General features: G+C 33.7%; 1 protein-coding gene across 13 annotated transcripts in view; it reads left to right on the forward strand.

Annotated features, from left to right (window-relative positions):
• CACNA2D1 (calcium voltage-gated channel auxiliary subunit alpha2delta 1) overlaps positions 1-14,975 on the forward strand; it is a 455,544-nt gene that overhangs the window by 78,070 nt on the left and 362,499 nt on the right. For all 13 annotated transcript variants that reach the window (XM_079151110.1, XM_079151106.1, XM_079151111.1 and 10 more), the window contains one exon: positions 5,498-5,579. In XM_079151110.1, coding sequence (XP_079007236.1) covers positions 5,498-5,579 — 82 coding nt within the window. The remainder of the gene's footprint in view (positions 1-5,497; positions 5,580-14,975) is intronic.

A 14,975-nucleotide genomic window follows, 5' to 3' on the forward strand; every position in this document is an offset into this window, starting at 1 on the left:
AGTCTTTGTTATGTAGAATCAGTAGAGATCTTGAAATTGTTAGGACCTTCAATTCACTTTTCCTTGTCCTCCTATCCCACCTGCTGGTGTCTGCCCCACATTCATCTGAATGCCTTTTTTCTCTGATCTTGCCCTCCACAGCCTGGTACTGGTAAGAAATTCACACAGCCATGCTGATTGGTAATAACCAATGGAAATGTATGACCTTCAGTATAGTGCAAATCCTTAAATACTCTCCTCCAGCGACTCTTTGTAAACCTCCAACTTTCTATTCTTCTTCTTAATACTTACTATCTCAGAACAGATCACTTTTCCTTGTATATTATAAAGGAAATGGGGATCAATAAAGTAGAGCTCAAATTTTTTCTCAAATTTTTGCATTAGTTGTTGTAGTTATTTCCACTTATCTAAAAACTTTTCCTCTTCCTTCTAGTCTCCATGGAAAAACTATCTTCCCTTAGAGCCATGCATTAGATTTCTCCTTTGTTTTGACAATTTCTTGTCCTCTATTACTTTCACCCTCTCATGTTTGGGATACAGTAAGGAAGCAAGAAAAGTATTATGAATCTAGTGACTTTTGAAAGACCTTGCTCTGTTGTAGAGAAGATTGCTTTCCTCACGTATTGCAAGGTTCATGGCCGAGAGCCTTGTTTAAAAATTCATATTAGCAAGAGAAAAGCATATAAATTTATTGAATATAATAAAACTTTAAAATGGCTTGGGAACCTTCAGAAAATGAAGACCCAAAGATCAACAGATAGGTATGTAATTTTATGGACAGTACTGAGGAAGTACAATTGGTGAACAAAAGGAGATGATCTACAAGGCCTGTTGCTTCAGATAATCCTCGGTTTTCCTGTATACTATTTCTTTCCTTTGGATTTCAGGCAGGCCACCTGTTCCAGGAGTCTACAGGGGAGAAGGGCAAAGGGAGCTTTCTGCATTTGCGGTTTTGTCAAATGTCAAAGTGCCTTATTTTGGGGTCACATTTCCTGTACCCCACCACTGTCAATAAATTGTATATTCTCTTGAATCTTTAATGTCTCCCTCTCTACTTGTCTTTCTCCTTTTACATAGAAATATGCCCATATCTATCATGTTAACACCCAAAAGGAACCTCAGCTCCTTATTCTTCATTTCCTTCCAGTTTCCACATTCTTTATCCCATTTTCCCAGCAAAGGTAGATATGCTTCTCTCACTTATTTATGATGCTGTAATTCCTTCCAGTCTTTGGAAATATTTTCCCCCTCTGGCTTCTAAGGTGCCATGGTTTCTGGAATCTCCTCTCTGACCACTACTCAGATTCCTCTGCCCATCCCTTAGATGTCATTTTTGAGATTTTTAACTTCTGTTTATTTTATGCCTCCATCTACTTTCCTTTGGAAGTTGTACTTTGATTTTTGTATGTTCTTTATATATGTTGTAACCACCAAATGTTTAAATTCTATAGAGACTTCTCTTCCAGAGCGCTAACCCTTCATATATTCAACTATTACATGTCTCTTCTATTCTTCAAAAAAGAAAAGAAAAACAACTTTAATTGAATTCGCAAACAGAAACTCATGGATGGGGGCTGTAGCTCAGTCAGTGGTGAAGTGCTTGCTTAAGCATATGTGGGGCTCTGGATTCAATCCCCAACACAGAAAACAAAACTTATCAGTGTCCCTCTAAATTGTTCTTCTCCCATTCTTTCTATATTAAAATGCCCTACTGTAATCTGAGAAGCTACCTGAATCATTTACCCATTCTTCATCCCATTCATTTTCTGTATCCAACAGTACATGAAATCTTGTGGTCAATACTTAGGAATTTCTGTTGGATTGATTGCTTCTACTTGCCTTCTTTCTTTCAGGCTTCTCATTTTCTACTCTCTCTCCTTTATTTTACGAATGCCATCTAAATGCTTCAAAAGGTCATTTCAGACTCTTGAACTGGCCCATCTTTATGGATGAATTTTGCCCTTCCATTCCTGCCTCAAATTCATATCATTTACCAAGCTTGGATTTCTTAAAGTTTCTAAATGAGCCATGTTTTATATTCCCTTCGTCTTCATTGTGACTTTGTTCAATTTTGTCACTTTAAGAAGTTACTTCTCCAGAAAATCTTGAAGAAGTTAATGAGATGCCATTCCAAAATATGCCCAATTGGTATATTGATTATTTCAAACTGGTCACTTGAGGGACTAGAACTTCAGAAAGGGTCATTTAACCTGTGTTTACTATATGCAGCAAGCCCTGGAGGTTCTTTTGAGAGGGATGCCCCTTACATTCCAAGACTGAAAACTAGCCTTGACCACCAGAGACTAGAAATTGGGGCTGTAGTGAATATGAATAAACAAATCCCGAAATAACTGATTCTCCACTAGCTCCTATGCCCTCCATGTATTTCTTAGTAATATTCGTGGAGATAACTACCCTAGTCCCCATATTTATTTTTTCTGTCATCCCTTCACAAATTAATCATTCTTTGTCTCAAAAGTATATAAACACCATGCTTTGGTCATTTTTTTGGATTTGAATCACTTGTGAATATCTCCATGTACATGTAAAATTAATAAAAGGTTTCTGCTTTTCTCTTATTAATCAGCTATTAACTAGGATCGTAGGGCAAGGCAAAGAGTTGACATAAGAAGGGTGGGGGCTGTGTAGCAGGCATCTCTATGTTGCTTACAGCCTCTTCTACCAGTCTCCCCACACCAATACTGAATAAGCATTAAACCATTCTCTCCTGGTTGCTAAAACATGTCTTGCTATAGTCTTCTTTTCTTCCAGACCCAGTTTTAAATCCATCTTGTACCAACTTGCATCTCTGTCTTTTAGTATCTTTTCCAACCGAAGTTAGGGATTTACGAAGAGTGAGCAATAAATTCTTCCTGGTGGACTGCCATGTTCCTTTCTTATTACATGAAAATTCTATTCTTTTTATTATTTCCCCCAAATTTTATAGTACCGTCTGGATAAATTTAATAAAATGATTGTACCTATGTGCTTGACAGTTTACTAAGTAAGAGAAAGATTGATAAAGATTTGCACATGAGTATTGTCTGTTGTGTAATTTTCCATGTTTGTAGTGAATGGGATGTTTCCTTATTTCCTAGCTTTTATAGCCTTGTAATTAAATGGTGAAAGGCAGACCATTTATATAATAATTTAGGAAAACCAGGTAACACCTCATATCTGAAAAATAATTGTTGCTCCTATAAAGTGTTCTTGACAGCTTGTCAGTGGGGCAGAGAAGACTGGACATATCCTGAAGTGCTTTTCAGCCTCAAAAAGTTCACCTCAGTGAACATTGGTAGTGACAGTGCCCACAGGTGTCAAGATAGAGTACATGTTTTAGATTAGTTTAGCATAAATCAGAATTCAATCATTAGATATATTCATCTCTCCATTTCCCAGCTAAAGGGATATATAACACTTCTTGCTTTTTGTCAGTGTTGATAGTTTATTTGAGAAGAAATGATTTCAGTTTCTCCATGTTCCAGGACTTACTCAGTAACTGCTTAGACTGACTAGATAGTCTGATCTGAATTGGAAAATAGTACAAATATTCTATGCTCTACTGTAATGTTTTGTTCTTGATGTAAAAATGGGGCATAATTATATTTCTCTAATAGCAATACTAAGAATATTGATTGGTTGGTACTTATAATGTTGTTCAGATGTATGCACCAGCTCATAAATAGCACAAACTGTAATATTAGGATGACATTGTGTGCACCATTCATTTTAATGGCCCTATAAATTTCTATTTTATTTTGTTTCTTGATATTCATTTACTTTTTTTCTATTCTATTCATAAAGCATGGCTCAATAAATGTTCTTCTTTATTTTTATTTGTGCTAAAGTGTTCCTAGTTTTAATTTATTTTATTTACTAACTAGTTTGTTTTACATATAAATCACGCCTCTGTGTTTTACTCTCAGGCACTTCATCCGTTTTTATGACTGACTTTCAGTTTTCCTTCTTTCTGTTTAGTTTGTCAGCTCATCATTCTTTTATATGTTCTCCTAAACCTCATTTAAATCCCTTTCCCATGTTATATTTTTATTTCACATTTATTGTTGATTCTATTACATACACATTTATCTGAAATAAAAAAAAAAAATGTTGACCATGATGTACTATTGGAATTCTTCTGTGGTATCTAAGGAAGAAAAGACACATAAAGCTAAGTTTCCGTGATTCAAATCATACATATGTAGAGAAAAGCTCAAATTCAAAGTTACCATCACATCATTTTACTAGATTACTTATGTTTCCTTATATTTGCTTGGAGAGAAAAGAACATAGACTTTTATTATGTATTTATTTTTGTGGTGCTGATTTCCAAACCCATGTCAGGCAAACATTTTACCACTGAGCTACATATCCAGCCCTCTGTTTTTATTTTTGTTTTGAAACAGTCTCACAAAGTTGCCCAGGTTAGTGTTCAACTTGTGATCCTTCTGCCTCAACTTCCTGAGTAGCCGTGAAATAGATGAAGAAATTGAAAATTCAATTACATTGATATTTATTAGAAAAAATGTGCAGTATTTGGTGATGTTTCTAATGTCAGGAAAAAATGAGATAGAAGATGTATTTAGGTTTTCCTAAAATGCCCTAAAACCATAGCTCATATTTTAATATTTTCCTAAAGAATGTACCTAAAAAACCCTTAACTTAAATCTTTGGATCATAATTTTAATGATCAAAACCATTGCTTTAAAATTTAAATTCTGATCCAGAATTCCAAATTTAAGAGTCTAGCTGAAGAAAAAAAGTTCTTTTAAAATTGTCCACTAAAACATTGCAGTGTAGCTTGTAGTAGTTGAAAGCTGATGATGCTTTTTTAAAAAGAAATTGGTCAAATGTAGTATGGAATGTGGAGATAATGGAATATTAAGTAGTCATTAAAAAGGAAATGTTTATAGAATATTGGTAATAGCATATGTATGTATTTATTTTATGGTATAAGTGAAACAACCAAGTAAAAGAATTAGAGCAAATATCCCTGCATAGTGGGATTATTCTTGTATTTTTTGAATAGTTTGCATTTATTGTATTCTCAGTTTCATATTCAGAGGACCTGTATGCTAAAATATAAAGTTTGTAGTCTAAAATGTTCTACTTAGTAATACTGTTATTACTAAGTAATAATAATAATTATTATTAGTAATACTGTTATTACTGTTACTACTGTTATTACTGTTATTACTAAGTAACATTTTTTTTACTAATAAAAATAAGCAAATGTTTACCTTTATATCACAGAAATCATCCATGTCATTTTTCTCTTTTGGGTTTGTAGGTGTTTTAGCATCCTAAAAACTTGTACCTAAAGGTTGAAATCTTTGAAATTTGAAGGTGAAATGAAAGGGTGGACATCTAGGAGCTAGTGGGGGGGAGAAAGATCTAAGGGCAATTTATGAATTATCTGAAGCATGGATATAAAATATCACCATATGATTTTATTTGCCAGAGACGTGAAAGAACACTTTCTTTCTGATTTTTGCAGTATCAAGTCATGGGTCGATAAGATGCAGGAAGACCTTGTCACACTGGCAAAAACAGCAAGTGGAGTCAATCAGCTTGTTGATGTGAGTAAAATCCACCAAAGAAGCTTGTTAATTGTTTGCTTAATTTGAATATACTTCTCTGGATGCGGTTTCTCACATGGATCTAGAAGTGACATTCTGAGAGAGACCCTTGGCACTGCTAGTTATTGTGAATAAGAGTGCCATCCCTAACAGTTAATGAAGCTCACCCATTTTACAGTTTATACCAGCTCTCACTTAGATGAGTCCCTATGATGTGTGCATGTCCTGAAATTCACAGTTGGTCGCCAAGTGCATGTTACCACAGTGTTTCCATTCTTCAGAATATATTTTAGAATTTCTTATGTAGTGGTGACTTCCAAGTCAATGATGGATTCCTTTGAATATCCTCAGTGGGAACTCATCTTTGTTCTTTGAGGGTAGGCTTTATTTCTTAAAAAAAAAAAATATTTGAAAAGTGTTTATAACCATGTCCAGACTGGAATGAACAATTGAAATTGATAATAAAGATTTGGGTGCAAGAAATGGAGACATCATAAAAGATGATTTTTCTTATGATTTCTAAACTGAATATGGAAGCCACCCTAAAGTGATTTTTGACAGGAATATGTGATAAACTATTTATGTAAAATCTTAGATTATTTTTCATGGGTAAGAGCATTTATATATATATATATTCTGTAACATAAATTAAAGTTAAATGTCATTTGTTTTGGGTCTCACTACTTCCGTTTCAGTGTAAGTAATGTAACAACTTGAAAGTACTCTCGTCTTGTGTTCTTAGTGATGCAAGGACCCCTTTTATATTTTGAAACATGTTGGGTTGATTAGGTGAAATTGTATGTGTTTTGACTGTGACCCATCACATGGTATCAAGTGTGGAATTTTCCATTTGTAGCATCATGTTGGGTAATCAGAAAGTTTCAGATTTTGGAGAATTTTGGATTTCACATTTTCATATTAACAGTGTTCAACTTGAATGTGAATCCTCCTCTCTGAGAGAAACAGAATGTAATAATAAGTTAAATAGAAATATTTTAAAAATTGTTCTGAATGTCTTTATAAAACAATTATAAATTATAAAATGAGAATTTTGAGTAAAACTAATATTAGGTCAAACATATTTAGACTTGGGTCTCATCCTGAGACATCTCATATATGTACATATATAAGCAAATGGTTCAGCAGAATTTTGAAATCTGAAGAACTTCTGGCTCCAAGCATTTTGGACAATGGGTACTCAAATTGTCTCTGTGAGATAAGGAATATATTTGGAAATGAAGGGTATTTCTTATGAATGTCAATGATCAGATTTAATTATAATCAACCCTCATTGGGTTCATACTATGTCCCAGGCACTGTGCAGGGTAGACAAAGAAACAGTTCCTTTCCTCAGAGAACTGACATAGTTGATCAAAAATCCCCAGTGCTAGGGGTAAAAAGATGCCCGAAAGCTTAGCTATTGTAAACTGACAGCTGGGATCTGTAGTGATTCCCTGAAGAAGATGTGTTACCTGTGAAAGTGTACAGCATGTAAGTGAGACAGACCAATGGGGTTTGTAGATGTTCCAGCAAATATTATTTATTAATTTTCATTTAAATACTTTTTAAATTGACTCAGGGCTTTCATTCAACCACAATGAGAAAAAAATGACAAATGACAGATTCTGGTTTTAAGTTACATGATGCTTTTTATTGACAGATTGAGATTAAACATAAGCTTTTGGGAGCCCTTTCAATGCCTCTGTAGCCTCAAAAACCACTTGCTTGGCTGACCTTGTTATTACATTTTGTGTTTCGATATGAATCTTCCATTGCCAAATCTGTGTTTTGCAATAAAGTATTAAATAAAAAAAGTTTCACCTGGTTTCTATTAGGTTTATAGATTGCTTAGAAGACTGTAAATATTGATGGATGAATGAACTAATGACTTTTTCAATTAGGATAATAAAGTTGATGAAAAATATGAAGGTACCAATAATTTTTTATGAGACACATACCTCAATATAGTGACAGATGTATTATGAATAAGAAAATGATATTTTATGTAAGCGCTGTGTGTGTGTGTGTGTGTGTGTGTGTGCGTGTGCGTGCGTGTGCACATGTGTGAATGCACTGGAGTCTGAACAGAATTCACTAGTGGAAAAATTAATTCAGGTATTAGGGCACATGAAGAGTGTACTTTTACAGGATAAGTGATCCCATTGCCTTCTTACTTTACCTAAACAGAAGGTCCATGATATGGGCAGAGGGAGTATATTTTTTTAAGCAATGACAACGTAAGGCAAAAACAGATTGAAAGATACCATTGTTGAGAATGAGTTTTGAGCTAAGTTTGGGGTTTTGTTTGTTTTTGCAGTTCTGGGACCAAACTCAGGTTTTCATGTTTGGTAGGCACTGACAACTGAGCTATAGAGATTGGGAGTATTGGATGCATGGTGAGGACGAGAAGTTGAATAAGGGGAGGAATTTAATAGATCCCTGGCCTGCAAGTTAATATTGTGCAAATGGTGATTATTCACAAATCAGTTAATGTAATTAATTTTACTGACTTCACAGGTAAAACCAACTTTTTACATGAAGGCCAAGAACCAATGTAATGAGCCATATTGCTAAAATAATACATCCTTGCAGTTTTATGAAAATTGTTTAATGTGATCATAAAGCATCAGCTCAGGGTAAATTGATTAATATTATTGAATATATTCAATACTCTAACTTAACAGATGTGGATTTTATGTAGGTTTTTTTTTTTTGTTTGTTTGTTTTGTTAGAGATCAAGAGTGAAGAGGCTTAAGTAGTACTGTTGTCCCTAGCACATTAGAGTTTTAAAACATCTCTTATTGAATTATTCCATTGTAATCATTTGGAGCACAAATGTCAGTTAATTGGTTCTGTCAATTGCTAGCTTTATGATTTGGCCAAGATAATGTCCTGGAGTTGTTGGAATGATGATATAATCTGTATAAACTACATATTGACACATTATCATAACCCTGCAAATATCATTAATTTGTTGCACTAGTTGAGTATATTATATTTGTACTAGTTGGGGTACAGGTTGAGTTGATGTGACAGAGACAAGATGGATACATATTTTTCTCTCCTTCGCAGTCTAGAGGTGAGCAGTGTATGGTTGGCAGGGAGCCCCTGAGTTTCTCTCAGGGGCTTCCATTTGTGGTCTCAGGGGATCCCTTCAGTTGCTCTGACTTCCTAGTCATCTTGTGAAGGAAGAGAGTAGGTAAGCAGATATCCAGCCAGTGTAAGATATTTTACTCACATTGCATTGATGAGAACTTAGTCACATGGTCTCATAAACCTGGAAAGGTGCCAAAAAAAGAGGGTCTTTATCTGAGCAGCAGTGTGCCCAATGAAAATTCTACCACGATGGAAGGGGCAGATCAAATAGTGGGGGCACTAGCAATCTTCCACTGATTTGTATTATTATCTGAATACTGCCTTTGTGAGTGTTGCATCTAAAATGTATGAATGCTATGTTAACACAGAGCAGAAGCTGTATTTATACATTTTAGACATTATAGATCAAGTAAAAATTATCAACAGATTTTGGAAATCATTTTTAAATTATCTGAGTTATAGGATATTTCATAATGTATCTTATATTTATACACACACACACACATGAACTCTCTCTCTCTCTCTCTCTCTCTCTCTCTCTCTCACACACACACACACACACACACACACACACACACACACACACACACACACACAAATCCTTTTAGCTCCCATGCTGGTAAATGGAGAGGGAAAGACTGATGACATGTTTATGAATAGGTAACATTTTAAAAATTAAAGTGTTTGTAATATTCCTGAAAACAGTTGTTTTAATGGTTGACCATCAATCATTGTTTCATTTAACTTATTGAGAAAATATTTCCCCTTAAAACATAACTAATTTTTGACCAATGTCAGATTTATCAAATATGCTAAACTAGTGATGAGAATTACTAGTAATGAGAATTTGCTTCAGGAAAAGATTTTCAAAAAATAAGTTGATGAGAAGAAACTATTGTCTTTTCCTGTACAGTGTATTTCTGAATCTACAAAATGTTTAAGGAAGGAGAACGCTGCAAATATGTCAAAATCCTTAATCACTACATTTGATTGATCCTGCCCTGGGGGCAACCAACAGCAAGGATATAAGCAAATTATAGGGACCTCAGGGCCTTTCAGACTCTCTCTTATAGCCTCCTCTTTATTACAGAAGGAAGGCTTCCATAATTATCATTTACATTTGATCGCTTAACTCTTTAGAAACTCTTTCGTCTCTAAAGGGAGCATGTTTGGTGTTGGGAAGCAGGAGTAAATGCTTTATTTTTAAAGAAGTCAAGTTTCTCCTCATTCCAAATAGGCCTGCCCTGGGCATAGGGACAGCAAAGTCCTTACAAACTCTGTGTCTTCTAAACTCCCTTGTGGGAGCCACAGATTTGCACTCCATGACCCTCCTACTCATCAGGCTTCTGTGCTACATTTTCCTTCCTGATCCTTTTCTTCTCTTCCCACCTGTCAGATTCCTCTAGGGCTTTTCCTATTGGTTTTGAGATTTTGAACTCACAGACTGTGTGTGTGTTTGTGTGCATGTGTGTGTGTTTGTTGTATGTGTGTGTGTAAAGTACAATGTGTATTACTATAGTGTTTAACAATATGCATTTGGAAGTATTCACCCACAATGTCTAACATTGCTTTCTACTTCCCTTCTGGAATTCCCATTTGAAATGCTATGTGTGTCATCTGACAATGAAGAGAAATTAGGGGAATCCCAATTTTTTTTTTTTTCACTACAGAGATTATTGTGCCCCCCCCTAGTTATCTAAGAAAGTCAAAATAATCCTTGCCATCTTGTGTTGTAAGGCTTACTTTTCAAATTTAATTTTTAATTGAATTTCTAAAGCTTTAGCCTAGAATATGCAAATATATTTTTAAAATATGTGGATTATTATTATTTTTTTTTGAAATTTATTTTTAAAGGTGGGAATATTCTGCAATGGCACCTTCATAGAACTTGCTGGCTTTTGATTCATTATTAAGATTTCTTAAGTTAAAGTCACATCAAAGTCAATATATTTCAATATGCTACTCAAAGATATAAATGCAGAATGTGCTTAAATATTGAGCATTCATTAGTATTGTCAATCATGTTAGCATTTAGATAAATAGTTTGAGTTATGATAGTTTCTTGATATAACTAAGTGATGCTTTTCTTTGAAATTGTGGGCACATTATCTTATGTAAATATTCATTTTCTAGGTGATAGTTTACTGTATTAATATATTTACAAAAGAAGATACTCAGATGCAGAACATAATTGGTGATTTTAACTAGGAAATCAGCAGAGCACCAAGTAAGATCAGGAATCTTCTAGTCCAAGGAAAGTTACTAAGTAGCTGCATGATATCAGAATTCCCTATTCCAGCTCTTCACAAGAGATCAACAGCAATCCTGCCTTCCTCACAGAAATGTTTTAAGGGTGAAAGGTAATATAAAATACAATGGGGAAAGCATTAATAGGTGCTTTGGAAAAACTACATGCTTTTTACTTCTGATAAACAAATATAGCTATTTATGATTTTTTCACTTTTTGGTTTTATTCAGAATCACCTTGCTTTCCTCAACAATGAAATGTTGTAACTCTGTCCCCATAATTATATAGGCAATTTGTAATCATCTCACCCTCTTGTTCTCTTTCTGTCTCTTTGAAGTAGAAAGAAATCTATTTTGACTGCAAAAATGTACTTTCAGTAAAGTGTATGTATTGTTTTCACTTCCCTCCCCATCAAAGATTTTAAATAAAAAGCTATTTTTTTAAAACAATGGTAAATTATACTCATTTTTGAAGACACAGATTAAACTTTAAGGGCAATTGCACATCTTAATGTCTATTTTCAATATTTCATTAACAGATATTAAAACATTTTCATTTTTACCTTGCCATTCGATTATCAACCATTAATTTATATTTTTGTAAGTTGTTTTAGGAGTTGAGAGTGGAATTATTATTAATTAACATTCCAAATATATATCTAGCATAGTGGTTCCAGGCCAGTGATTTTTGCCCCCTGGAATATATTGGGCAGTGCTGGGAAGCATTTGGGACAGTTATGGGGAAGGGACTTACTACATGGGACCACTTGGTCCAGAGGACAGTGATGTTGCTAAATGTCCTGAGTGCACAGGGCATTCTCCCACAACAAAATCTGGTCTGGTAAAAAGTGTCAATGGCAGGTTGAACAACTGTTTTCGAAGGACAGATTTGGGGTAAGAATAAGTGCATGAAAATCTTGAATATAAATTTGTAAAATTGTGTATCAGCATTGATAGGTAGCAGTTTTGCTTTAGAAAAGCCATGAGTTAATAAGTTATGAAAGTGAAGGGCACATTAAACAGAACAGCTTTTCAAAATTCTTTTGTTGTCAGGGAAATGAATTTAGGTCATTTGGGGTTAGAGATATTAAACAGGCATCTCACTCAGCCTATGGTTAATTATTTTTTAATTTAGTTTTGATAGGACATGGTATGATCTCTCCCACTTTTCATTGCATGTAGATTTTCTGATTTAAAATACATACTAAATTCACAATTTGTATATAGATTTAGATATGGACATTTAAAGAGACTGGGTTAATAAATTATCTCTGGAATTCAAAAAGCAAATAGCCTTTATTATACATACATGTATCTTTTTCTTTTTTTGGATCTAAGTGTTCTTAAAATGAACTTACAGTTTACTTTATGTATGAAATGTCTCCATCCTCCAAACTGAGAAATTCTTGCTATGAGTAATTTTCATAGTTTTTGTTAGTTTCTCTGTTCTAGGAACAACCTGCTATTCTGGTTCAGTGTAGTCCTCTGTTTTGTATTAGGGAGCACTTTTACAATAGTCATTTATCCTTTTTCTTCATATATCTTTAATATATTGCTTGGAAGTGTCACTGTCATGTTCTTATGAATAGGAACTAGGGCAAGTGGCAGTGTGTGCTGTGGAAGGTTCACCAGCTTTGACTTCATTCTTTCTAAATATTTTTTCTAAAGATAATGTCCCACTTGAAATGTGATGACCCAGTCCCAGTTATGAAGCTGTATCATATCAAACAGATAAAAGGAAATGGCTATGCAAATGACAGTGTGATGTCATCACTGGGAAAGCATGCACTATAAATATGAGGACATGATGAAATTATGTATGAACTCTTGTGTGTATGTAATTGTGTGTGTATTTTGTATTTGATTACCCTTAACCAGAATCTAACTTTCAAGAGGAAAAGTTTGTATTTTGAGTTTTCCTATGTACAAATCACTGTTGAGCTTATAGGCTCTAGAAGGTTTGGGCTAGGTATTATTGACCTAAAATATTTTAAATTGACTACAGATTAGGTATAAACCAATGTCCTAACTCATAGCTCTCCATAATCATACTTTAATTTGTCTTTCAGTTTTCATTTTTCAATATTCCTTGTATCATGCATGCTCTCATCTCTTTTATACCTTGTTGAAGCACACATTTCCTCCAAAGGTGACTATAATCCCGTATTTTTTACTATTATAACCTATGTGATTTTTACCTTCTTCTGAATTCTGACATCATAATCTTCTGTTTCTCTTCATTGGAGCACTGATATCCTTTTTTTTGTGTATTTAATCCATTATTTCAGATTTTTGTGTATTGTATTTTATTCAATTATGTATGTGCATAGCACCTTGCTTATCCTTGTTAATTATTTTTAGGTTCGTTTTGATTTTAAACAATAAAGAAGTTATTACAAGTCAGTATTTATATTCCCAGCGAAACCTGACATAGTACCTAGTATTGTTATCCATTCACTAATTCACACAATAAATATTTATTGTGTCTGCTAATATACGTGTATCATGAACAAAACAGAACAAAATCTTTTCCTCTTGAAGCTTAGATTCTGGTTAAGGATAATAGAAAATATATAGTACATATACATTTGCATAAATTAGATTAGATTATATTTGAAAATGCCTATAAGTAGCAAAGTAGAAAATTTTAAGTCATAAAAATTCCATAGGTTGGAATGGGTTCTAATTTATGTAAAAAGAAGTGAATCAGATGTATTCCTTTTTAATATGGACATTAACACAAGCCCATGTTTCTTGTAAAATGAATTCGTAGAGTTTCATAAATTTTAAAAAACTGTGTTGCATTAATGGATTTCACCAGTTGATATTTACCTTAGTTCTTTACCCAGAGGAGATTATCCCAACTGACAATATATCAAAGAGTACTATAAAAGTATAAGATGTTTTAAAAGCTTGACTTTTGTTCCTGGGGTTGCATCATTTTCTCTTTCAATCAAAGGGGAAAATGGGAGAGGTTGAAGAGATCAGGGGTTCGTTAGAATGTATTGTGTGATTTTTTAAACTCAGTTTTCATAAAAGGAAAGAAGTTTTTATTTTTTACTTCTCTTTATTGTTTGTAAAATATATTCTAACATCAATTCAAATCTGCAGTCACTGGTTATTCTTTACTTTAGATGAAGGAATCTTCACCTATCTCAACATCTCCCTAGGTTGTCCATCTTTGAGTATGATGAGACTTAGGATAAATAAAAGGAAGAAATTTATTTTATTTTGAACTGTTGCAAAATTTTGTCAGTTAAGGGAAATCTGATCCTTGATAGTAATCAAGAAAGAACATTATATCATTCTTTTGCGTTAATATACCTTTTAGGAATAAGATATTCTCAGTTGCTAGGGAACAAGTAGTTCAAAAGTCCAAGGAACACTTAATAAAAACAAAGACAAAAACCCTCACATGATCTACATACCATCTCACATTGTAAAATTTAATTAAAGTTAATGAAACTTATTTTGTGGGTATATAAAGCAGTCAAGGAGACAATGGACGTCTTTTCCTGCCTGTGTTTGTTTTGAAGATACTTGCAGTTAGTTCTAGTAGCCAATTAAGACTGTGAAGTAAGAATGATGGGGGTGGGGGGGTCATGTAACATTTTCTTTTTATCCCACTCTGATTATTGTGAGGTGGAATCATACTTATCTGGTTCATCTGTATTTTTATACAATACTTGTATGTTCATTGGGGTATTTTTAGCTTTTCTGTCTAGACTTTCTTCTTAGAACTTCACACAATAATGAAGGTCATAATGGGTGCCCTTGAGCTAATTACATTACTGCCTAAAGCCTAACGGAAAATGAACATTTCTCACAGTAGAGCTCATCTTTCATGTTCATCAGAATCTGATGACTAATGAAACAAAAGTACAAAGTCATAATTAAGGAATACTGTTAGTCACAATTTGGAAACATGGGGTCTTTCTTAAGATTTCTAATTTAAGGCATAGTGAATCACTTGGGAAGTTTATTGCAGAACTACTTGAAAAATGTAGCAAATTTAAGTCAAGAAGTAAAGAGTATTTCGATCATAGTTGGGTT

Source organism: Sciurus vulgaris (assembly GCF_902686455.1).
Source record: "Sciurus vulgaris genome assembly, chromosome: 8".
Classification (NCBI taxonomy): Eukaryota; Metazoa; Chordata; class Mammalia; order Rodentia; family Sciuridae; genus Sciurus; species Sciurus vulgaris.